We start from the raw sequence: 25,212 nt of genomic DNA, 5'->3' as shown, positions 1-25,212 counted from the left end.
TTATGTTGTTGCGATCCAATATTTATAGTATTGTCTAAGATTAAATATACAGAAAAAGCATGGTTATAAATATAGAAATATGCATATATACACTGAATATAAATTTGACATACATCAATAGAGCAACCCATCAATGATCCTCTGTCATGGGCTTTCAACATGATGGTGAGAAGGTCCTTGGGAGCCTTTTTAAGGTCAAACATTTCTGTCACACCTCCAGTAAAGTCTTCCATAGCTTCACTTGTACTTCCTCCCTTAAGAGATTCATATGATCCATGCAATCTGTGGAATAAATTGATTATCTAAGTCAATGTTCTATATAAGCTTAAACAAAATAGTACTAGATGTCAAAAGGAGCCTGCATTGCTCTCTGTGTTAAATTTGGATTTTGACATTATATTACATTTGACATTATTATCATTATCATTATTCATGTTATTTAACAGTTATGTTACATTTTATTTTTACATGCTATTCTGTTTTAACTGCAAAGATTGAACTGCCTAAATGATAAACTGAGTACCTATAGAAACCCAACACATCATATCCCAAGCCTCTTATGATCTCTTATTAACTAATTATATAATAATACAAAAATGTTTTCCTCAAATATTTTCCTACATGTTACTCTAACATCTTGCATCTTCTTTTTTCAGTTTGAAAATTTGTAATCACATGTAGTTTCATAAGGGTCAAAATCAAAATACAGATTTCCATCCAAATGTGACAACACTGAACATTTTGCTGAACCAAATGCAAAGGAAAATTGTTAATATGCATTACTTATTGATGACCTTTGCTATAGGGCTAATAATGTTGGTATTATAAGCAAACAAGCATTCTGAGAGTATTGCATGGCAATACATAGTCCCCTAGCTACCGGGTAAAAATTCATTATACTGGAACAAAATGCTAACTTGTTCTATAACTTGTCATGGTGTAAACAAAAAGAAAATATCAAGTTAATATCTTCAAGCATGACTAAAAACAGTGTGGAAAACTGAATAGATGAGTGAATTTTTTCAAGTCCAAGGACCATAACTCTGCACAAAATTATCAGACCGAAACAAAAATTTGAACTTGATCTGTAACTTGTCATGATAAAACTATATACCAATTGTCAATCAATATCTTCAAGCATGATGAAAAAAAGTGTGGAAAACCTATAACACTCTAACATTAGATATGATTAATAGTTCTCTAAAATTAGATATGATGTAATACAATGTATATCTATTTTCAAATTACAATCAAATATAATTAATTCTTGCCCCAATGGCTTACATTTTGTACCATACTTTTCAGGCTTAGTGTAACATTAATTTATCAAATTTATATACAAAATTTTGCATGAACATACTACTGTTGATTCATTTATTTTCCTGGGTATCAGATCAGTTTCCATGGATTGATGAAAAAATGTATTTATGTTGATATTTGATTTCATGCTTTTGCCAAACTCTGCATACATGCCTTTGAAAAATTTGTACTTCTTTGAACAATTAAATTTGTGGTTTACCTTTGTCAACAAAATCACTGAAAATGGGTTTCCTACGAATAATAATGAATCCACAGTAATACAATTGAATATTTGATATTGATTTCAAAAATTGAGGCATGTTCCCTCAACCTAAGGTGATTCATTGTTATGATCTCCAGGTACAGCTTGAACCCAAATTCAAACTTTGTACATGTGTAAATGGAAATCAGAGAAAAATTGCAATTTTGGAGAGGTGGGCTTACCTTCTATGTCTGGTCCACTCATTACAGAGGTCCTAAAAATCCGAAAAACAACCTAAACCCATGGGAATGTAAAGTTCTTCTAATTTTGTTTATAATTTAAATACCCCTTGGGAAGGATTACTTATGGTTAAAGGTCCAAGTGAAGCAAAAATCACATGTCATTATGACCTTCTTTAGACTACCATATCCAAAAACTTTTCAAAAGAGCTTAGTAATTTTCAGGTTCACGTGTTTAATGAGGCCAACTGTCTTTGCAGGATACAGCAAGCTACATCTGCTAGCATACCTGGGTCTTGCAGGTCAAGAATTGGATGAACAAATTGAGCAGTGAGCTATTGCTCACAAAAGATACCCCCACTATAAGTCTTCAGTTAACAGGAAGTTGATGAGCAATGGATGTGAAATCACATCACATGAAGCTTGATTGCAAATGTCAGAAAGCGGTGATTTGTACTTTCTTACAAAATTGCGACAAAAGTTTCCTACATGGTTATTATGCATGTTATGTGCAAGAATATACAAGTATTTGGTAGACAGGAAGTTATTGAGTGATAGAGTGATAAATGTGATAATACATCACATCGTAAAGCATGCTCACATAAAGCTATATAACAAATTTCAGGAAGCTCTGAACTGTAGTTTCTGAGAAAAATGCAACAAAAATATCATTGGATGGACGAAAACATGGACTAACAGACAAAAGCCAGTATACCCATTCCTTCTAAAGGGGTATAATAATGTTCAAAATTGATGTTTTTTGCACAAAATAGACATTTTTGGGGCAGCATCTCACACATCCAACCTCTTCTCACCCCACCCACAATGTTTTACAACTCAAAATTTGACAAGTATAACAACTCTGGCACATTTACATTTATGTCAAAAAGCATGTCTTGTTGTTGTAAGACATTGCCTGACCAAAACACAAATATAAAATAAAACAAAAGGGCAAATAATTTACCCCATTTTCATGGCAATAATTGCTCTTTGTTTATAAAGTTTTCTTATGAAACTAAGTCTAAGAAACTTAGGAATAGAAAGTGTTGGGAAAGTATAATTTTCATTTAACCAAACAATTGTCTTTTGTAGAGTTTTCCAAGAGGCTGATTTAGGGGGGGGCCAGGGTGCCAAGGCTCCCCTCTTGTGGAAAAAATTTGGTTGATTATATAGGGAATCACTGAGGCATGACTGGAACGGGCCCCCTCTTAGGCAGTCAGTGGGTCCCCCTTATGAAAATTTGTGGATCTGCCACTTTTTCCAGTACATGTATTATAAGATTACCTTTTGTATAAGAGGATAACCATCTGAATCTGAGGGTTAAAGGCTGGCAGTATATTTTGGCTCACACAAATTGAAAATTATTAGTCTGACCCTATTCGAAAATTTAAATTTCTAGTGGAATAACAACAAAAATTAATATTTAATATTCTGTCCGTCTTTAAATTGACAATAAATATTTACTCTTGAGCAAATCTGCTAGCAACTCCCATCCCCTCAGAATCAAACGATTGTCCTCTAAGAAAGCAATATGTTCCCTTGTAGCTTGTTCCAAGTACACAAATCAAAGATTTACTCTGCATGTTCAGCCATTAAGTGATGCAGGTAAAATTTGGAATTTATTAGTTACCATTGTAAATAATATTTCAATGTCACTCCTGCTTGTAACAGTGGGTAGGTAAAATCTGGATCTGATTCCCTTGAAGCATAAATCCTACGTGGGAATAGGATCCAGATTTTACTTACCCACCATTACGAACTTTTCATTAATTGAACCTCTGGATTTGGATCCCTCCACGGTTTCTGATCAGGATACCCGGTGTGTTCATTTCAGGGTAAAAATATTGATATATAATATGTACATAAGAATAAAAAGAGATATCAGGTATATATGGTATATGTCAAAAAGGCAGCAACCTAACAAAACAATAAAACTGAAATTACTTCTAGAGTTCGTTTGTCTTTATTGAGTACAAAAAGATTGTGCATTTTGTTTTAAAGTTCTTTCTCTAATACTAGAGTTGTACTATTCAGGCTTTGGAGAAACTAACTGCCACAAGAAAAACCTTTCCCCCAAAAATATATGTTTGATAATACAACATTCAAAACTGTTAATATAAAACTACTTACTTTGCATAGGCTTTTTCTAGCAAGGCACTCCAGAACTCATGTTTATCAGCTGAGTGCATAAACACCAAATTATCCATATATGAAGGAAGCCTATCATCCACTACTACCTCTGTCCAGTCTCCTTCATGCCAGATGTTAAATTTGAACAAACCACAGTATTCATCAGTAAAATTCTGTTCTGGTGGTACAACTTTATTCAGAAGTACTTCATTGCATGTAAGTGAGGCAATAGCAGCCAATAACCAACAATCACCTGCAAGTTAAAAAGCAACACTGAATCAGAATCTATGTGATTTTATAATACAATGATGTATGTGTGATTTTTTTTGTTCAGTGCACCGTTTAGTCAAATGGACTCTAATTAGACAAGATTGTTAATCTGTTGCTAAATGTCCCCACTGCTTTGAATCTGTGCAAGTTATAATTCCTTAGAACTAGAGGCTCCAAGAAGCCTGTATGACTCCCCTTGCATATTTGCATAAAATTGATTCAATGCAAAAAGAAAGCAAATAAATGTATTTCCAAAAGTTTCCAAAAAAAACACCTTTAAAGATTTAAATCATCATTCAAGGGCTGTGGCCTGATGATAACTCCTATTTAGAATACACTGATAATTTCAGCCAATTTCTTTTTGTACATCTTAGGTATCTGATCATTTTTATGTTTTTCAAGTTTTTCACTATTTACTAATTATTTTCAACAAAAATCAACACAAGATGTTCCCAAGAGCCTGAATCACTCATCTGGTAAAAAAGTTGCCATTTTGATATTCATTTTTTCCTTTATTGTTATCAATTATGTTTGCTTGTTTGTAGATCTTATGTTGTGGCATTTTTGTAGGTCTTGTATTGATGATCATTTTTACTGATTATGCTGAACATTTTTTTAAAACTTTTTTACTGTTTCTCTTCATCTATTACATTTGTATTATAATTTGTGCAAAACCTGAAAAAAATGGAAATCCAGAGTTCCAATGTCCCCAACTTTGCACATATTTTATCTGTTTTGTCCTAGGGCAATAACTAAAAAAAAGGGTTTATTGTTCTTTTTAAAAAACTTTTTTAAATTATCTTACTAGAGAGTTGAAGACTTGAGAGCAATTTCCGATATAGTTTTTTAAATGTTTCCAAGGGGCATAACTCTTTTAAAAATAGTTGATCAGCAATGATTTTCAAATTTGTCCAAGACTTTGCTGATATAAACCTACAATATAAGTTTCATAAAAATCTGGCAAGAACTGTACACATGAGAGCGCTAACAATGCAATTTTCCATATAATTAATGTTTCCAAGGGGCACAACTCTTTTAAATATAGTTGATCTGCACTGATTTTTGAACTCATCCAAGACATTGCTGATATAAACCTACAATATAAGTTTCATAAAATTCTGGTAAGAATTGTACACATGAGAGTATAATCAATGTTTCCAAGGGCATAAAGGACGGACGCCCGGTATTTCTATGTCCCCTGCAACGCGTTGCTCAGGGACAATAAAATATCTTTCAGTGCAATAACACCTATCTGGGGATGATTTCAACTACTTTTGACTTATTTGCAGATTTTATTTTGCAGAACAATTTTGCTACATATTGTTACCCTCTACCTATCTTCTATCAAAAAATTCATAAAATGGGTAACAAGAGTTGATGGCAAAAACTCACATTGCCACTTAGGCAAGATGAGCTAAAATGCTTAAATGTGATCTGTTACTTCTCAATAAGATGACTTTGAAAAATAATAAAAACAAGCATTCTGTGAGTATTGCATGGCATACATAGTCCCCTACCGGTTAAAAATTCATTGTAATGGAGCAAACCTACCACTAAATTCTTCAAACAATTTACTAAAAAAAAGGAAAAAAATCCAAAATGTCATTTATCTTAATACAATATGTCTTTTACAAATCTTTAAAAAAAAATGAGTTAATTCCCTTTGAACAGAAATCTAGTATTTCATCAAAAATTTAATTCTAGGGAAAGGGCTTTATCTGAACAAGGAGAAAAGCTAAAATCGTGAAAATCGAACTTGACCTGTAACTTGTCATGATAAAACAATACACCAAATATCAAATCAATATCTTCAAGCATGAAGAAAAAAAGCCGGACTGATGGATGGACAGACGGACGGACAGACAGACGGACAGAGTGCAAACCTAAAGTCCCCTTGGACTTCGTCGGTAGGGGACTAAAAATAAAACAAGTTAGAGAACAGAAACCAATTTTGGGACGTACGGACGTATGTACAGACGGACAAGGGTAAAACTTAATGCCCCCTCCTCTACGGTGGGGGCATAAAAAACACAGTACACATGCACGTACAGTGCAGCTACAAACAGGAAGATTACTAACTTGAACAAGAAAACAAAATCAAAATGCTTATCTATCACTGAAGGGTAAAGATACATGTAGCATCAATTTACCATTGGGAAGCATTGGAAAGCAATATTTTATCATTAATTGTAGTTGTAATTTTCAAGTACAGTTATGGACAGGAAGATAACTCCAATTCTAAATATAACCATTCTCATTGACATCATTGTCATTTTTAGAATAGCCATGCACAATTCATGTGATTTCTTAACAAGTATCCTTATACACATACATGATACACATCAGTTTGAAACTTTGATATCTGAGTATATATTTTTATATTGATAATTTTTTGAAATGTTCATGGATAGGATGCCTACAATGTTGTGTTCATTCAACTTCATTGAAATATGTCTTTTTTTATCTCAAAATCTGTGATAAAGTCCAGAAAACTGGTAACTATAAAGTCTATCCCATAACTGTTTGATGATGATAGTATGAAAAGATTTTTCACTGCAATGCACTTTATTTTTGTACACTCTAAAGTAGTGAGGAAAAATATGGAAATGCATAAATGCACTCTTTACAATTATAATAATTTTCTTTCATTTTTTTTTTTTTGGAAATCTATTATTCAAGGTTGTCATTTATCTTAATAATACATAAACATGAATACAGAAATAAATTATGTATATGTGTCAAACATAAAATATATCAAATATACTAATTCAACAATTATTACGACATGCCAAAGCTATATTTAAAACTGCCAACATGTTTATTGCCTATTTGGAGTTAGTTGCATTATTTTCTTGAAAACAACAGGATTTTTCACAAGTGTCTAGATTGTATTATTAATTTTTGTAAAGGTCTGATTAAACTTTGATACATATGTGTCCAACAATTTCTTTAATTGAAAAATAAATTGTAAGGGTTCCATAGATCCTTTTATTGTGCCTGCAACTGTTGCAATCAGTGTTACTGTGTTAAATTGTATTTTTGATGACTACAAAAACTATGTTCATTTATCAGCACTTACTATACAGTATGGGTTTTGCTCATCCTTGAGGGCAGTACAGTACCCTAAAGTCGTTTACATCCTCTCCTTTGGTCTTTAATGGAAAGTTGTCTAATTGGCAATCATACATGTACCACATCTTCGTATTTTTGTTGTTATTTCAGTCAAATACAGATTAATAAAGATAACATTCAAATTTTGCTCAGGGTGCTGTCTCTTGATTGTTAAGAAGCTTCGGTCATACAATGTAAAATTCAAGTTTGACAAAGTTAAAGTCGTTTACATCTTCTCCTTCGGTCTTTGGTGAAAGTTGGCTCAATGGCAAACATACCACATCTCCTTATTTTCATTTTCAGTGGTATTCTAGCTTTAAAATGATTAACCACAGACTGCACCTAAAAATGTGGTATGTTTAAAGTCTCATAAAACTTCATGAAGGTTTGTAAAATTTCTCAATAAAGAATAGGCTATTGTCCAAGTTACATGACATTCCATGATGCTTTAAAACAAGTATCAAAATAATGTCTAAAAAACTTTAACCCCAACCTGTAACTTATTGTTACACCTACATGTAAGTCCATGGCCATCTATCAGTAAATACAGAAAACAAAAAAACATCATCATAAGCAGCCTATCAAAGTTTCATAAAATTTCATCAATGTTGGATTAAGTTATAAGGTGTCACAAACAAGTTGCTTTCAAAAAGAAAAGCTATCATGAACTACAAACACTGCATATTTTAACTGTGAATGTTCTGCACAGTTTGTAATACTAAACTGTTTTAATTATTTCAGTGGATATATCTGCAGATCATTGCTACACATAGGTCTGATTCAACATGCACAGAAAACAATGTGTATGTTGTTCTCAAGTTTTATTCTCGCTACTTTAAATTTATAGTTTTTCACTAGCAGGGAATTTTGAATATTTAAATGAGTCATTAATTTAAGAGACATATATGATATATGTCTATTAGTTCATACAGATGTCAGTTTATATATTAAAAATTTCAACCAAATACTGTTTTTATTTATTCTGCAGACTTCAGAATAGCGTATTTCCGTTAGTACTTCGCTGGATGTCATTTTCACCATGGGAAAAATTTCAAAACCATGTAAGAATTTAAAGACCTTCCAAGAAATATCAGGGCGAAACACAACCAATAAAAGTGCTGTGGTGCACTTTACATGTAGCACATGGCCCACGAATAAACGAATAAATGATCATCACTAAAATTATTTTAAATAAACATTAATCGTTTCGTTCGTTTTTGTGCATTGAAAATTATGTACAGGTTTCTTCTGGTCATCGAACAATGTCTTGTCTCCCTTTTAGTATGACAGTGATCTCATGAGGTACAGCCATCAATATGAGAGTGTACGATGGCATGGAAAAACATCGGCAGATTACTGAGGTATTTGAATTGGCTTTCAGAAAACTTGTCAGTAGTTGTCTTATGTGGTAACTTGACATGCTTTGTATTCAGTCTCTCACAAACAAAGAGAATATAAAAAGATAACTTTGGAGCTTGACATATATTGTAAGGACATATATATATATTGCTTGAGGCTGTATGTCGACCTCTAGATGACTTTTAATTTTGTTGTATTGTTGGCTTGCTGTGTCATAACTGTATACCCCATATCAAGGATTTGTATATTACTACACAAATCCTTGCTTATATCCATCTCCTTTTATTCACAATGAATCTAAAATCTTAGTTCACTAAGAGGATTTGATTTGAAAATTTTGAGGACATTTATGTTTTCATCTGAACATTGAAAATGATGTATGTACCAGTTATCAACTAATAATCTGTAGTATAACTTAGTGTAAGGCATATTAACATTATTATGATGATATAGATTTAAACAACCACTATCATTTTTAATAGATTCTTCTTGTTCAAATTGCAAAACCTCTATAGCTGCACCCCCCAGACCCCCTGCCTCGGTAATAACAGAGGGCAAGCTACGCCACTGATACATCTAACATCTAGGTTTGCATCTTCATTTTAAACTGGTCCAAAACATTGAAAATTCTAATGTTTTTTCACTACATGTACATTTTATGTTTAAATTATTTTAAAAAGTTTGCTTCATGGCACTATAAAAAAAATTCTTCAATAGCTCAACTCTCCCTAACCTAGGACAGTGAAACAGCATAGCATAAGAACAAATTGTTGCAATCAGTTGGAAAGGGCTCGACTCATCCGACTGACATGAAACACAAAAACATGTAAGAAATACAAAAGATGTAAAGTACCAATCTAAGAGTATTCACAGTTACTGGAAGCTAGTTTAAAGCCAATTTCAACAAATAGCTGCATAGCAATACATATTAAGTTATGTTTTGATTATTTATAAACACTGACAAGTAAAAGCTTTTCTAAAAAGCTAGCCCTCTCATAGCCGATGAAATTTGAAAATGTTTTCCATGCAGAATATTATAGCATTGTCTAGTGAATTAAAATAAAATGCTTCGCTGAGCGCAGCCTGATACGACCGCAGAGGTCGAACCCTGAACAGTTGGGGCAAGTTCGGACACTATATTCAAGCTTGATACTGTCTGAACTTGGATTATGATCAAATTTTTGACATTATATAGGTTTCTGACACAAAATAAATGTGGTCAAAGATCTTAAAAATTTGAAACGGGACATCTAATTTACCTAGAACCTAAAAATAGAAAACCTTGATCAGCAAAATTTAATAGTAATATCTAAAAATAAATTCCTTCATCAAACCAAACCCATTTAAGTATATCATAAAAGTATTAAATAGAAAATGACATCATAGTCATGGCTAAAAAAAGAAAACCTTGATCAGCAAATTTAATAGTAATATCTAAAAATTAAAGAACCTTAGTGAGCGCGCTCACATACCCCACGTCCCCACATTGTCATTGGAGAAATAAAATAAGTGTAAGAAAAAAAAATTGAATCATAATTTCCTGTCAATATGCACATCTACATAGTATGTCCTTATTATCTACACAGTTTCATGAAATTCTGTGGTGTGGTTTCAGAGGAGTTACGATGACAAACTGTTGCAGTAGTACATTGAAGCAAATAAGTTCAAAGGGGCGTAACTCCTAGAAAAAAAATGAATCGTAATTTCCTGTTGATATGCACAACTACATAGTATGTCCTTATTATCTAAAAAGGTTTCATGAAATTCTGTTGTGTGGTTTGAGAGGAGTTGCGATGACAAGAAACAGGACTGACAGACTGACGGACTGACGGGTCAAAAACATTATACGCTCCGCAACTTCGTTGCGTAGGGTATAATAACTAAAATAAAGAGTTCAAACCTGACACTCTGCGGGACTGAAAGACATTTACTAGGTCTCAAAATGCCCCAACCAATCAACAGACTTTTACTATGAAAGAGTAATATCTTCCAATCAGGTAGTAAGAAAGAATTCAGCCCGAAGACTGTCCATCGTTCAACTTATAAGACTGTCTCCGAGGAGACAGTAATAAAGGCATATACAAAGGTTTTACTAAAGTGTTAAATACAAATGTAGATAACAGTTATCATGGTTATGAATAAGTTTATTCAAAGGTTCCATAAATCTAAATGGATCGTGTGTAAATTTACAAAATATAAAATAAACTGTTATCACAGAGATATGTCTCGCCTTTTTGTAATTTTGATAATGCAAATGTTGAAATGAAGATAGCAATACTTTAACATGTAAGTTATGCAAATATTCAAAGTCGATGAACCATGACTGAAGGTACATGGCTAAACAATCTCCATGGAATGAGATGTGCCAATGCTTATACAACTGCATACCAAATACCATTGACTTATTATAAGTCGTTCCCTTTAAACAAACCTAAACACAAACATTAACTTGTAAACTATGTAAAAGTTTCAAAGTCAATGAACCATGAACAGGGGTGGGGCTATATAATCTCCATGGAAACAATACTTGCAAATTCCTATAAATCTGCATACCAAATATCATTGACTTAACATAAGCAGTTCATCTTAAACTGATCTAATCACAAACTAATAGTAATACACGTAAACTAAGCAAAAGTTTCAAAGTAAATAGACCATGACTGAGGGGGCGGGGCCAAATATTCTCCATGGAAATGAGATGTGCTAATGCTTATACAACTGAACACCAATTAACATTGGCCTACCACTAAAGGTTCCCCTTGAACTGACCTTATCACAAACTAATACATGTTAACTTAGCAAAATTTTCAAAGTCTATAGACCATGACTAAGGGGGCGGAGCCAAATAATCTCCATGGAAATGAGATATGCCAATGCTTATACAACTGCATACCAAATATCATTGACCTACCACTAGTGGTTCCCCATAAATTGACCTAATCACAAACTAATACATGTAAACTATGAAAAGTTTCAAAGTCAATAGACCTTGACTGAGGGGGCGGGGCCAAATAATCTCCATGTTAATGAGATGTGCCAATGCTAATACAACTGCATACCAAATATCATTGACCTACCACTAGTGGTTCACCATGAACTAGACCTAATCACAAACTAATACATTGTTGACGCCGCCGCATAACTATGTCTCGCTTTTTGACTCCGTCAAGGCGAGACAATAAAATGCCTTGTCGAGCGCAGCTGGCTACGACCGCAGAGGTCCAACCCTGAACAGTTGGGGCAAAATGGACACAATATTCACGCTTGATACAAGTCTGAATTTGGATTGCAATTCAATATTTGACACATAATAGGTTTCTGACACAGAATAACTGTAGTGAAAGAACTTAGAATTAGTTATATGATTTGAATTTATATTCAATTTTTTGCTTTTGTTGCAAATTGGCTCCCCTCCCCCCTTTTACCTTTTTTAACAAAAAAAAAAATATTTGAAGAAATTTTCCTTTTAATTTCTGAAATCTGAAACGAGAAAAAATTGTCCCCCCCCCCCCCCCCCCCCTCACAATTTCTTTATTTCCCTTAAGGAAATGAACACTTTTCAATTAAGAAAAATATTTTAAAAAGTTCAGGTAACTACAGGGAAAAAAATATACCACCCAAAAATACTATAAATTCAGCAAAATGACATTAATCTATTCAAATATTTAAAATTTTTGTCTGTAAACATTATCAAGTTGTCCCTTTTCAGACAAAAATCCACCCTCACCTGCCCTTCCTCTTAAAACTGTGCACCTCTGCCCTTTAATCCTAGCTAGAACACTGCTACATGTATATGAATATTAAAACCAACCAATGATACATGAAACTGCTCATCACCTTCTAATTCTATGGTCAAAACATTATTTTTGACTTTGTGCAAATTAAATTCTAGGATTTTGTTCATTAATCATTGCTTTCCATCATGCATTGCAAAAATTTTGGTCATAAACTTGTGTTACTTATAACAGGAATCCCTTCTAAATTTCATTACATGCACATTCGGAAGTTTAAGGACAACATGATCACCTATACTTTATATAGCATGTTCCACTCTTCTCCTAGTAATGGACATCTGATTATATAAATAGTAATAGGTTCCGCTGTTCTCCTAGTAATGGACATCTGATTATATAAATAGTAATAGGTTCCGCTGTTCTCCTAGTAATGGACATCTGATTATATAAATAGTTATTATATAGGTTCCACCCTTCTCCTAGTAATGGACATCTGATTATATAAATACATGTAGTAATACTAGGTTCCGCTGTTCTCCTATAGCTAGTAATGGACATCTGATTATATAAATATTAATAGGTTCCACTCTTCTCCTAGTAATGGACATCTGATTGTATAAATAGTAATAGGTTCTGCTCTTCTCCTAGTAATGGACATCTGATTGTATAAAAAGTAATAGGTTCCGCTCTTCTCCTAGTAATGGACATCTGATTATATAAATAGTAATAGGCTCCACTCTCCTAGTAATGCAGCGGTTCCAATGGCTTTGAGAAATCAACTGGACATTTTGTCCAGTAGACCATCCTTTTCAACTAGACCACTCTTTTTTACAGGACATTTTAACATATAGTTTGGACAAAATTAAAAATTTTACTGGTCATTTGGTACAGTAATGCATATCACTTAATTGGACCAAACCAATTTCTACTGGACTTTGCCCAATGTCCAGCAACCTTTGGAATGACTGGTAATGGACATCTGATTATATAAATAGTAATGTAATAAAATGTTTTATTTTCTAATTACATGTCCCCTGGAGTGCTCTGAATTTACACATACATGGCTAATAAATGTATTAATACTTATAAAAATGTTGATTTACATTGAAGGTCAACTACTCAACCATGAAGGTGGGTATATGCATCAATGACTATTTCATAATTGTATTTTTTTATGTTCACATTTTTAAATATTTTTAAAAGAATTTTCATTTTACATGTCTTTATTCGTTTTTAAAGATTTTTCTCAGGTTTACAGTTTGTTTATATTTTCTAAATACACATGTATAAGAAAGTACATAGAAAAATTCTTTTGTTATTAAAATATTATAGTTTTGCTTTATATTCATGATACAACCCACACATAAATGAAACTATGTATGAACCATGTCTTTCATATCAAATTCTCAACTTAGTCAACTCTAGTGAGGCTCTCAAGGGAGAAAAGTTCATACACAATTGAGCTTACCTTCTTGAAACAAAAATTATTATTATCAATTTTAGTGATTCTAATATCATTTATTTCTTCTGAGCCCATATCTTTGAGCTTGCACTTAAAAATAGCTGACTAAATCTTTAAAAAAAAAAGAAGCAATGGCTCCTGTTTTACTGTATTTATTTGTAAAACTGTGTTCTTATGTATGTAAGTTGATTTGATTACTCTTCACACTAAATCACTTATAATCATACACTCATCAGGGTATAAGAGAGATAATTAACTCCATTTTATTTTGGCAAGCTGTACAACATATTCTTACAAGAGGGTTTTGTATGAGTTTTTATGCTATTGATCTTCAGATGTGACCAGTCTTCATTAAAACACTTCTTGTATGTTCACAACTGATACAATAAAGATGAATCAACATTTCAAGTCCATGTTTATCATGCATAGATATTAAACTATGACAATGTTATAACTGTAATGCTGTTTTCAAGCAGAAAATAAAATTTGATTTGGACTTTGCTGTACAAAAAATGAATTTCATATAAGTAGGATAAATATTGCAATATATATATATATATTTGTAGAAAGTCTTATAACTACAACACTTTAGGGACTGCTGCAGAAAATTTATTGATCTACATGTTTCAATGCCTAGGGCACCGTCATCAGGATAAAAACAATACATAAAATTGCGCCTAAAGTACAAAATTGGGTATGCATAAATTACGTCACAATGTAACCATGGTGAGTATAAATTTATAGAAAGTGAAAGTATACATGTATGGAAGTAAACTTGTACAAGAAAGTTGATTAAAAATGTGAATGGCATTAAATTTAAATGTTTGTTGAAAGAATATGTGTATGTCATCTTACATAATGGAATTAAAATATATAATAAGCTATTGTCTTTGTACACAGCTGGATTATAACTTATTATATACTTTTAATTCCATTATGTAAGATGACAAAATGCAAACACTATTCATTCAACAAACATTTTCTGCAGCAGTCCCTAAAGTGTTGTTGTTATAAGATTTTTTACATATTATGTGCTTCATCATAACGACCCTGCATACCCGAGATATCCACTTCAGGGACTCTACCGTACTACATATTCACCAGGCGTTGGTTCACTTTCATTTGCAATATATATATATATATATATATATATATATACCTACCTAATTCTCCTTGCTTAACATCAAATCTACTGACTCCTGAAGCTATGAACTCTGGGTTGTCTACCAAGTCCTGAAAAAAGTTTAAAAAAAATTATTGCTTTGTCAATTCTCCAATAGCTACATGTGAGATTTAAAGACTGCAAATATCTCAAGGAAAGAGCTAAACAATTGTTCAGTACAACAACCATTCAAATCTAGTCAACTTGCCAGGGGATCAATAAGGTGTAATCAGCTTGACCATGGGTTCGATAAATAGACAGTTTGGTAGCAATGGTCAGAACTGGTTGAATCAAAGTCTAAAGACCTAACCAAACCAAGGTACAAGCATGTAGAGTGACATTTCTTCCTCCAGACTGTTACTTAGAAGCTAACATGTTAAAACTTATTAAGATGTGTCAGTCTAGTACAAAGTAGGTTACAATATTCCTATAACCATGATAACATTATGGCCGATAACACAGTTATTTCGTAGTGCATTTCTTTTAGACAATAAATTCAACAAGCATTCTGAGAGAATTGCATGGCAATACATAGTCCCCTACCGGTTAAAAATTAATTGTACTGGAACAAAATGCTAACTTGATCTATAACTTGTCATGGTGTAAACTATATAACAAATATCAAGTCAATATCTTCAAGCATGACGAAAAAAAGTGCGGAAAACTGATAATTTAAGTGAATTTTCTAAGTCCAAGGACCATAACTCTGCACAAAATCATCAGACCGGAACAAAATTCTAACTTGATCTGTAACTTGTCATGATAAAAAAAAGTACCAATTATTAAATCAATATCTTCAAGAATGACGAAAAAAAGTGCAGAAACTGAATATTTGAGTGAATTTTCCAAGTCCAAGGACCATACATTGTAACTCTGCACAAATTTATCAGACCGGAACAAAATTCGAACTTGATTGTAAGGTGTACATGTCTGTCTGGCATGGTTCATTTGACCTTGACAGACAGACAGACAGACAGACGGACAGAGTGCAAACCTAAAGTCCCCTTCGACTTCGTCGGTAGGGGACTAATAAAAAAAATCACACCTGATTTTTTAAGTGTAGTGTACTACTTTTGGGACAAATAATATCAAAATTATAGAAAAGTCTACCAGCTAAAACTCAAAATATGGACAATTCTATGTTAAGGGGGGTCTACAATTCAGTTTGAAAGCTTCAGACATACTAATTTTTTACCTTTTTTAACTGGACCAAATAACTACTTTATTTACATAACAAGAGTGCACACTCTGAAATGTCTTGCCTTCTTTACTGACCATACATTTTATGTTGATAGTCCTAAATATAAAGCTTTACTACAAGTATCACATAAACTTAACATGATCCAAGAAAATGAGGTCAAGGTCATATAAACTAAACCTGAAATACATGTTCACCTTACAATCATTCCATACACCAAATATAGATGACCTATTGCTTATAGTTTCAAAGAAACAAACTTAATCAAGAAAACTAAACATTGACCAATGAACCATGAAAATGAGGTCAAGGTCAGATGAACCATGCCAGACAGACATGTACACCTTACAATCAATCTATACATTAAATATAGTTGAACTATATTGTTTATAGTATCTAAGAAACAAACTTAACCATGAAAACCTAACATTGACCAATGAACCATGAAAATGAGGTTAAGGTCAGATGATACCTGCCAGAAAGACATACACCTTACAATCATTCCATACACCAAATATAGTTGACCTATTGTTTATAGTTTAAGAAAAAATGATCAAAATACAAAAACTTCACTCTGAGCAATGAACCGTGAAAAGGAGGTCAAGGTCAAATAAAATCTGCCAGACTGACATGTACATTGTAAAATATTTCCATACACCAAATATAGTTGACCTATTGCACATATAGTATTAGAAAAAAAGACCAAAACACAAAAACTTAACTTTAACCACTGAACCATGAAAATGAGGTCAAGGATAGATGACACTTGCCAGTTTGACATGTACACCTTACAATCATTCCATACACCAAATATAGTAGACCTATTGCTTATAGTATCTAATCTATGGACTTGACCAAGAAAACTTAACCTTGTTCACTGATCCATGAAATGAGGTCAAGGTCAGATGAAAACTGTCTGACAGGCATGAGGACCTTGCAAGGTACGCATATACTAAATATAGTTATCCTTTTACTCATAATAAGAGAGAAATTAACATTACAAAAAACCTGAACTTTATTTTCAAGTAGTCACTGAACCATGAAAATGAGGTCAAGGACCAGGGACATATGACAGACCGAAACTTCATAACATAAGGCATCTATATACAAAGTATGAAGCATCCAGGTCTTCCACCTTCTAAAATATAAAGCTTTTAAGTAGTTTTAGTTAATGCCGCCGGATCACTATCCCTATGTCGAGCTTTCTTCAACAGAAGTCGCAGGCTCTGCAAAAATTCATTACCCAAATTTTTGTAACATGAAATTTCATCCCCCTACTTAATATTTCATGCATAAAATACAAAGAAATAAATTTGGAAAGTGTATGAAAAAAATTTCCATGTTGTACACTGTCCACACTAGGGGCTATATTTGTAGACAACAAAAATCAAAGGACGATAACTGTGTCCTCGGACCTTATAACCTATGTAATTACATTTGTATATTTGCTCCAGAAACCTTGAGCAGATATCAATAAATCAATCAAAAACTTATATACATTTGTACTATGCATATATATGTAACAATATAGTTTGTGATTGTCAAGCTCATACATTTTTTGTACATTGCATTGACTTTTAATTTTCAGAAATAGTCATCCAGGAGAAAATAAGTAAAACAGAATAGCTACATGTATAAAAGTCCTGATCCTTAGCTAAATTTGCAATAGTTTTGAAGTGAGTGTACAGTAGTGATTATGTGTCATGAATCAATACACCATATACATTTTTTGTACATGTACATCTTCCAATTTCTTTATATTTTATCATTAATTATTTCAACAACATATCTACATGCAGTGTTCTCCCCAGGGCCTTTAACCATCATGGTAATGTAATGATCTGAAATTATATTATGTTATAGATTGTGTTATGGATATGATGCAATAATTTCTAGAAAAAAGATGGTATTTCAAAATTCCCTGTTTACCAGGATGCTATATGAAATTTGTGGGGAGAACACTGTACATGTATGATAGCTGTTCAAATGTTATTCGTAGAAGTGATTAATTTACATTAGCACTTGTATTAGCTTCTTTCATTATAAATAAAAGGAGAATGTGTCCATGGGACACTGATGATGACCCAGCTTGCATAAATAACGTTATGAATAGATTTAACTAGAGAACTGTAAGAGTGAGGCCACCCAAATCCTAACTTGATCTGTGTTTTATGGTAATAGGCATTGTGTATAAGTTTCATAACATTTGGTCGAGGCAAACTAAAGTAAGGGAACAGAAACTAATTTTGGAAAGTATGTATGTACAGACAGACATAGGTAACACTTACATGTAATGCCCCCTCTGCCGCTGCGGGGGCATAAAAAGCATTTGGACCCTTATTAGAATGTGAAATAAAAGAAGAATGTGTCTGAGGACACGAATGCCCCCGCTCAAGCTTTGCAACGAAAATGGGACAAACAGTCAAGGGTAACACTTAATGGCCCAGTCGCCTATGGCGGGCCATAAAAATGGAGAATGTGTCCATGGAACACAGATGATGCCCCCACTCAAATTATAAAGGGCATAACTCGACAACGGTAATAGTGAAGTCACCCAAATTGGAACTTTATCTGTATTTTGTGTAATAAGCATTGTGTATAAGTTTCATAACATTTGATTGAGTTAAACTAAAGTAAGAGAACGGAAACCAATTATGGGATGTAGTACAGACAGACGTTCATATGGACGGACAAGGGTAACACTTAATGCCCCCTCCCGTTACGGCTGTGGCATAAAAAAGGTCCTGGTTTTGTATCAAAAAGTTCTCCTTCATGTAAATGCAATTACCTTGTGTGCACTTTTTAGAAATAAATTACATATACGCCTTGTTTTCAATGGCAATACATCTATTTTTTTTTACTTTGATCATGTACAATATACATGTACATTGGTAAATTAGTGTTTGCAGATAAAAATCCAATTATCAATTAATGCTATAAGTCAAAGATCAAAACAAACATAAGTATTAACATATGTACATGTACATTTTCCTTGTATTTGTTACTTTTGGTATCACGTAAACATGGTGAAGTTGGTGCATACATTGTAGATAAACATGTCTTGCATTCATACATTTGTACCAATATATTTGTTTGAATTACATGTATCTTTAAATGGATGCAGTAAAATAAAATAGCTTCCTCTTTGAATATTAATTAGTAAGACTTGTATATATATATATATACATATATATGTACATGTATAAATGTTATTATTTCTTTACTTTTTTTCTATCCAAAATTATAGATAGGTTTAATTTTGATAGCTATAGGATGAATTTCAGTTTGAGTTATTTCCCTTGGCCGCCATTTTGGAGTGGCTACTGGTGACTAGAGATACATGTATGTTTCCTGAGTGTTTTATTCTGATACTAGTATAATACAAATACTGTCTGAAGTTGTCCCCTATGTATTTTATTCTGAATCAGTAAATGCACGAATGATGTTCACTAAAACCAAAGTTTTTGACGGAAATGCAACGAACTCGAAAGTGGTCTATTCAAAATTATATTTTTGATTTTTCTATAAACTTGCTTCATGGTGGAGTTGTGATATGTACTTTTGATACTTCTAATTTTGAATATTTGTGATATGTATATTTGTAATTCAAAAATTGTAATAAATGTACAAATGTATGTCAATTGGCATCTTGCATTTATGTTATTTGAAATGTGTATTCTTTAAAAATAAAAGGCAACATTTGTATATCAATTGTTGTGCTACATTTCTTATTGTAATGTACATTTATACATTTCTTATGATGATAAATTTCTTCTTTAATATGATAACAGATGTTTAAGAAATGGCTGTTAAATACCCATAACATCTGTTAAACATTTGATAATAAACATGATCATGATATACTGATTCCATATATGTATATGATTAAATGATTCCCTGGGTTTGGATGGAATATCATCGAGAGTTATGAATGATGCTTGTCAAATAAATCTCAAATTGTATCTGTTTGATGTAATATTGTTTTAATTTTGTTTCATTTTTACATCGCGATGACCTTGAGGTCATCCCGATGTATTGCTATCGCCTAGATTTCCATTATGTAAATTAGTTTTGGGTTTGTAACCGATCTATAAACATGATAAATACGCGCACATAAACGAGTGCAAAATAACATTCCTTATCGTTTGATATAAATACATCTCTTCAATGAATACTGATAAAAATATTTTTGTTTACAACATAAATTAATAATATGAAAATGTTTTGTAGTTAGATATATATATATATAAGTAAAAAATCATTGATAATATCAATGCACACGTACCGAAAAATTGTGTTAAAGCATGCGGAAGAATATCTCAAAGAACGTTTTGTGAAAATACCGTCAAGGACCGGTAACTCTGTAATTGATTTTGCGGGAAAATATGAATGCCTACTCGTATCCAATCTTAGAAAAATCGAATTTTTACAGAAAAGTGTCCACCATGCACTTGCATTGCACTATTTTTAGAATAGTAGAATAGAATGATATACAAATGGATTCAAATCATATATATATGTAACTGTTATTTTAATATAATATAAACAACAACTCAGTGTATACTGATTTGTATCACTACAATATAATAGTTATTACGGTGAAGTTGAATTTCCTGTCATTTATTAATCATCCACGCACGAACTTGTCTCAGAAAAAAATATATCTCTGTACATTAACCTCAGTTTTAGGTAAAGAGATATGTTGTTTTCTTCTGAGACAAGTGCTTTTGACCATCCTCAAGAACTTGTGGTCATCCGATGTTCAGTACTTCAGTACTTTGATTTATATTTTATACACAATGTAGTATATAGAATTTGTTCACAATAGCTTAATATCTAACCACAGTAAAAAATCTCTGTAAAAAAATTATGTTCAATGTATGTTAAAAAAGATTTCAGAGACAAGTGCCTGTGAAGCTTACGTGAAACTAAAGATTTATAAATAATGAGTCTAAGGAAACCATGTATATATAAAGTGATATACATGTACAGGTACGAGTTTAAAGAAAATAAAATGTAAACACAAAATTTTAACATTATTGGTGGTACATTTTTGTTTACAATACATTTTCTACACAATGAAATGCCTGTACCAAGTCAGGAATATGACCGTTGTTTCCCATTTGTTTGATGTGTTTGAGCTTTTTATTTTGCCATTTGAGAACATGATAAAGGTTTCCTTTGTGAATTTTCCTTGGAATTCGGTATTTTTGTTTTTTTACTTTTTACTATTATAAATAGTATTATACTTAATCAGTATTGTGGTCTTTTATTAATTTTTTTCAACAATACTGGAACAAACTTTTATTCCAGTATTGTATGCAATACTCACGCTGGGTATCCTAATCGAAAATCCGCTGAGGGATCTGAATGAATCCCAAGGAGCACTTAATGAAAATTTTGTAATGGGGGTAGCAGGGCTCACACTACTTCAGAATCATAGGGAGAAGTGACTTCTCTTTTTGAAATTGAGAGGAAGAAGTGGTGAGATTTGAAAGAGAAGTGCCTGTTCGATCGCGGGGCTACAATGTTTGGATTTTACTACAAAAAATGTATAATACATTAAGGGCCATATGTATCTTATCTTTTTTATATTGTTCAATTTGTACCTGGGTATACAATTACATGATTAAAGTAACTGTTCAAATTTAAAGTTGTTTAATTTTATCATATTTCGTTGCACAATCAAATGAGTTCTCTTGTCAGAAAAAACAATTAAATATCTGGCAATAAAAAAAATTAAAATTCAATTAAAAAAACTACTCTGTTATCATGTTCATGAAATTAATTATTTCTCATTAAAAATATATATAAATTTAACAGTTAAGCTTGGACATAATATAATTTTATTAGTGTAATAGTCCCAGAGTTGAGCAACTTTAACTTATAAATTGAAACAATGCATATACATGGAAATATATACATTAATCAAGAAGATCTAACCAAAAGTATGTTAATGCGTGTGGAATGCGTAATTTTTCTTTTTGGGATCAATTTTTGTCTGTCAGCAGTGCCATTCATGCGTCCGTAGTCATTATCGCAAGAATCTGGATTTCGGTCATAGCAGGTCCGTTTCCGATGAAATCCCGATTCCGATCCGTAGTTGTACAATAATATGCCCAATAATTTAAATGTCGGACAAAGAAAAATTTACAAAAATAAATGATGTTTGACACGCTATTTGGATAGGAATATGACGTTTTTAATGCAATACATTGATAACAAGTTTACTTCAGGCAAATTTCATCAAGTTCTAATGAAGCAATAACTTATTTTGCCGAAAGTTAGGATGATTTGATGTACGTTCTCGTGTAACAAGTACCTGAAGTGATAACAAATTGTTTTTATGAAATAACATGCCACCAGCTTAAAAATCAATGCTTTAACCTCTTTTTTGAAGAAAATAAATCGTTTATGCCTTGAATTTCTTTACTTTTAAATGAAATTTGCTGTTTCATCAACTTGGTAAAAATTGAATATTGCTGATGATGAAAGCGACTGAAAGCGAGTATCGTAAACAACGGGGCGACTTGTTTTCGCTTTTTCAGGTCGGGCAAAGCGAAGTGACGGACGGGAAAGCGACTTCTTCGCCCTAGTCGCCTGGGTAGGTAAATCAGATTTCCAAGGAGCATAATTCCCCCTTAGGAATTGGGTCAGGTTTTACTTACCCACCGTTACAAACTTTTCATTAATTGCTTCTGCAAATTTGGATCCAATCGGTGGTTTCAGATTGGGATACCCGGCGTGATACTGGTATATATGATCACTAAGTACGGGAGATCCCTAGACATTGACGATTGTACTTACAATGTATTTTTAAATGTTGTGCAGCCTAATGCCAGTGTATTTTTTCTGTCAGCTCTCTGACAAGATTTGCAAAACATTTGGTTCCATCATACATTTGTAAACCAACCACAGCAAAACATGTAACTTCTCCCAAACATGGCAATTTATTTACAACTTCAACCAGCACTGTTGCATTGTTCATGATCCAGTCCCTTTCAAATTGTATTGGCATGTTCGTCTACTGCCAAATTTTCTTCCCGTTTTTTTTAACATTATAGACACTTTTGCAGCTTGTGGATAATGATGTTTTATTGTTAATGTCATCATGACCAACCAAAGAAAGTGGCCTAAGACATGAGATCACATTTAATTTGCATTTACATTCCTTGTAAAAATAATGACATACATGTATAGAATAAATGACACTACTTCAAACAAAATGACATTTGATCCATATACATTGTATATATATATATAGAAAAATCAATAGCTGCTTTCCTCAGTAACACCTCAATACACATCCATTGAATTCACCTTAGCAACGAAAATGAAAGTAAACCCCAAATATTTGACCTTTGTACTTAAGATGATTTACAACTTACACTTACAAATATTCGAGTTTGGGTATCATAACAATTAATTCAATCTTTCTTCTACCAATATCAACCAAGAAGAACTCATTTTTTCAAATAAAAGACACAGAAAAATATTGGTGACAAGAAACACGATACATTTGTATCTGAAATAAAATTGGCACTATCTAAACGTTTAGAAACAAGGTGAAAATATTGTGTGCCACGCTGGCGCAGACACTTGGGACTTTGTGGGCCATTTTTTGTCAAAATGCACAATTTGCCCATGGTGCTGGACTTTTCCAATCACTGAAAATCCTATGATTTTTTTAGAAATTATTCATCATTTTACTACCACTGTTATAGGGCCTTATTGACTTGGGGACAGAACTACTTGGGCCAGATTGGTTTGGAAATGGGACGACCTGATACCACCTCCAACTTGGCAAAGAAAGGGATGTTACTCTTGCTCAAACTGAGTCAATTGAAAGCTATCTATTGTAATATAATATATAGATAAAACTGTTCCAATGAAGTGTACTTACCACTGGTCTTTTCCATACAAATGGCCTGTTAGGTGCTCTGCTAAAAAATATTGAATCATCTTGTGCTGGAAATTCTGGATCTTCAAATAATATTCCTTCCTCTAAGCACTTTTTTTTAATGTTGTCATAGCTTTGGTTGTGTAAGCCAGAAAAGGGGTTTTTCTTCTCTTTTCGTGATGCACGGCCACCAACCTGTGGGCGCTGGGATGGCTGTCTGATACATGTCCTCCTTCCTCCATCAGAACCACCATCACTTCTTCCACCTCCTCCAATAAAATTACTAATGTTGAAAGACTTCTTCCCACCTCCAAACTTTTGTCCAAATCCAATATCTATGTTGCCACCGCCATAACCTATGCTTGGGCCATCGTCACCGTAGGTATAAGTTTTGGTTTCAGTTCTTGGGCCACTTCCATCATCTGTGATTGTCCGAACAGTTCGAGTAGCAGATTTAAAGAAATTCATCTTCCTCTCTTAGAAGTTAATATAGAACTCAATTGACCTCACCCAGATCCTCCAGTTTCTGCACGCGTCGTTGCCTCCAAGCCAGTTATCACTGATTATGAATCTGTTGTGATTTTAAAACCTATTTGCTTTTTAGTTAACTAACGTAAATTACAATAGAGTTAAAACTAAATATTGCTGATGACCAAAAATGGGAAAGTTTTACCAGTTAGAGCTTTCACCGGTGCACAGTCTGACACTTCCGGTTAGGATGATTCCATTGGTGTGCATAGGTGTACCAGAAGGGTTAGCTTTTAAAAGAGCATGACTGGACTTGCATTGGTATTTATATATATGTACAGTGGTATACATCGTTACGGTCAAGTCCTCGTCTGCCGCGAAGGAGCGTTAAACTTAAGGTTCATCATAACAAATGGACAAATATGGCTGTAATTTACACCTCAAAAACTACTCTGTGTACAGACTTACCTGTGCAGTTTGGAAAGTTTTAAGGCCTGGCATCCACTAGATTCTAAAAGTTAAATGCATTTTGTGTTTCAATAAGATAAAATCTTTTTTGGATTTCGATAGGCATTTTTTCTGTTCCTGCAGAAGGTGTAAAAATAAACTAAGTTGGGTAAATCTTTTTTTTTTTTTCTCAAAAAAAGTAAATCTTTGAGATGCTCCCTCTCAGGTAAC

At 32.8% G+C, this 25,212-nt stretch overlaps 1 protein-coding gene across 7 annotated transcripts in view; it reads right to left on the bottom strand.

Annotated features, from left to right (window-relative positions):
* The window catches only part of LOC127698935 (calpain-9-like), a 234,628-nt gene extending 209,829 nt beyond the window's left edge, over positions 1 to 24,799 (bottom strand). For 4 of the 7 annotated variants that reach the window (XM_052202689.1, XM_052202691.1, XM_052202692.1 and 1 more), the window contains exons 1-4: positions 24,070 to 24,798; positions 14,970 to 15,039; positions 3,871 to 4,123; positions 114 to 282 (exon numbers count right to left, since the gene is read on the bottom strand). In XM_052202689.1, coding sequence (XP_052058649.1) covers positions 114 to 282; positions 3,871 to 4,123; positions 14,970 to 15,039; positions 24,070 to 24,534 — 957 coding nt within the window. In that variant the 5' untranslated portion in view covers positions 24,535 to 24,798. Of the gene's footprint in view, positions 1 to 113; positions 283 to 3,870; positions 4,124 to 14,969; positions 15,040 to 24,069 lie in introns of all 7 variants that reach the window. The other 3 variants (XM_052202693.1, XM_052202694.1, XM_052202688.1) reach the window with 2 other exon arrangements.
* Between the last annotated feature and the right edge of the window lie 413 nt (positions 24,800 to 25,212).

Source organism: Mytilus californianus, unplaced genomic scaffold (genome assembly GCF_021869535.1).
Source record: "Mytilus californianus isolate M0D057914Y unplaced genomic scaffold, xbMytCali1.0.p SCAF_4, whole genome shotgun sequence".
NCBI classification, from domain to species: Eukaryota; Metazoa; Mollusca; class Bivalvia; order Mytilida; family Mytilidae; genus Mytilus; species Mytilus californianus.
Note: the sequence above shows the minus strand (reverse complement) of the source record. Positions and strands in the feature narration are given on the sequence as shown.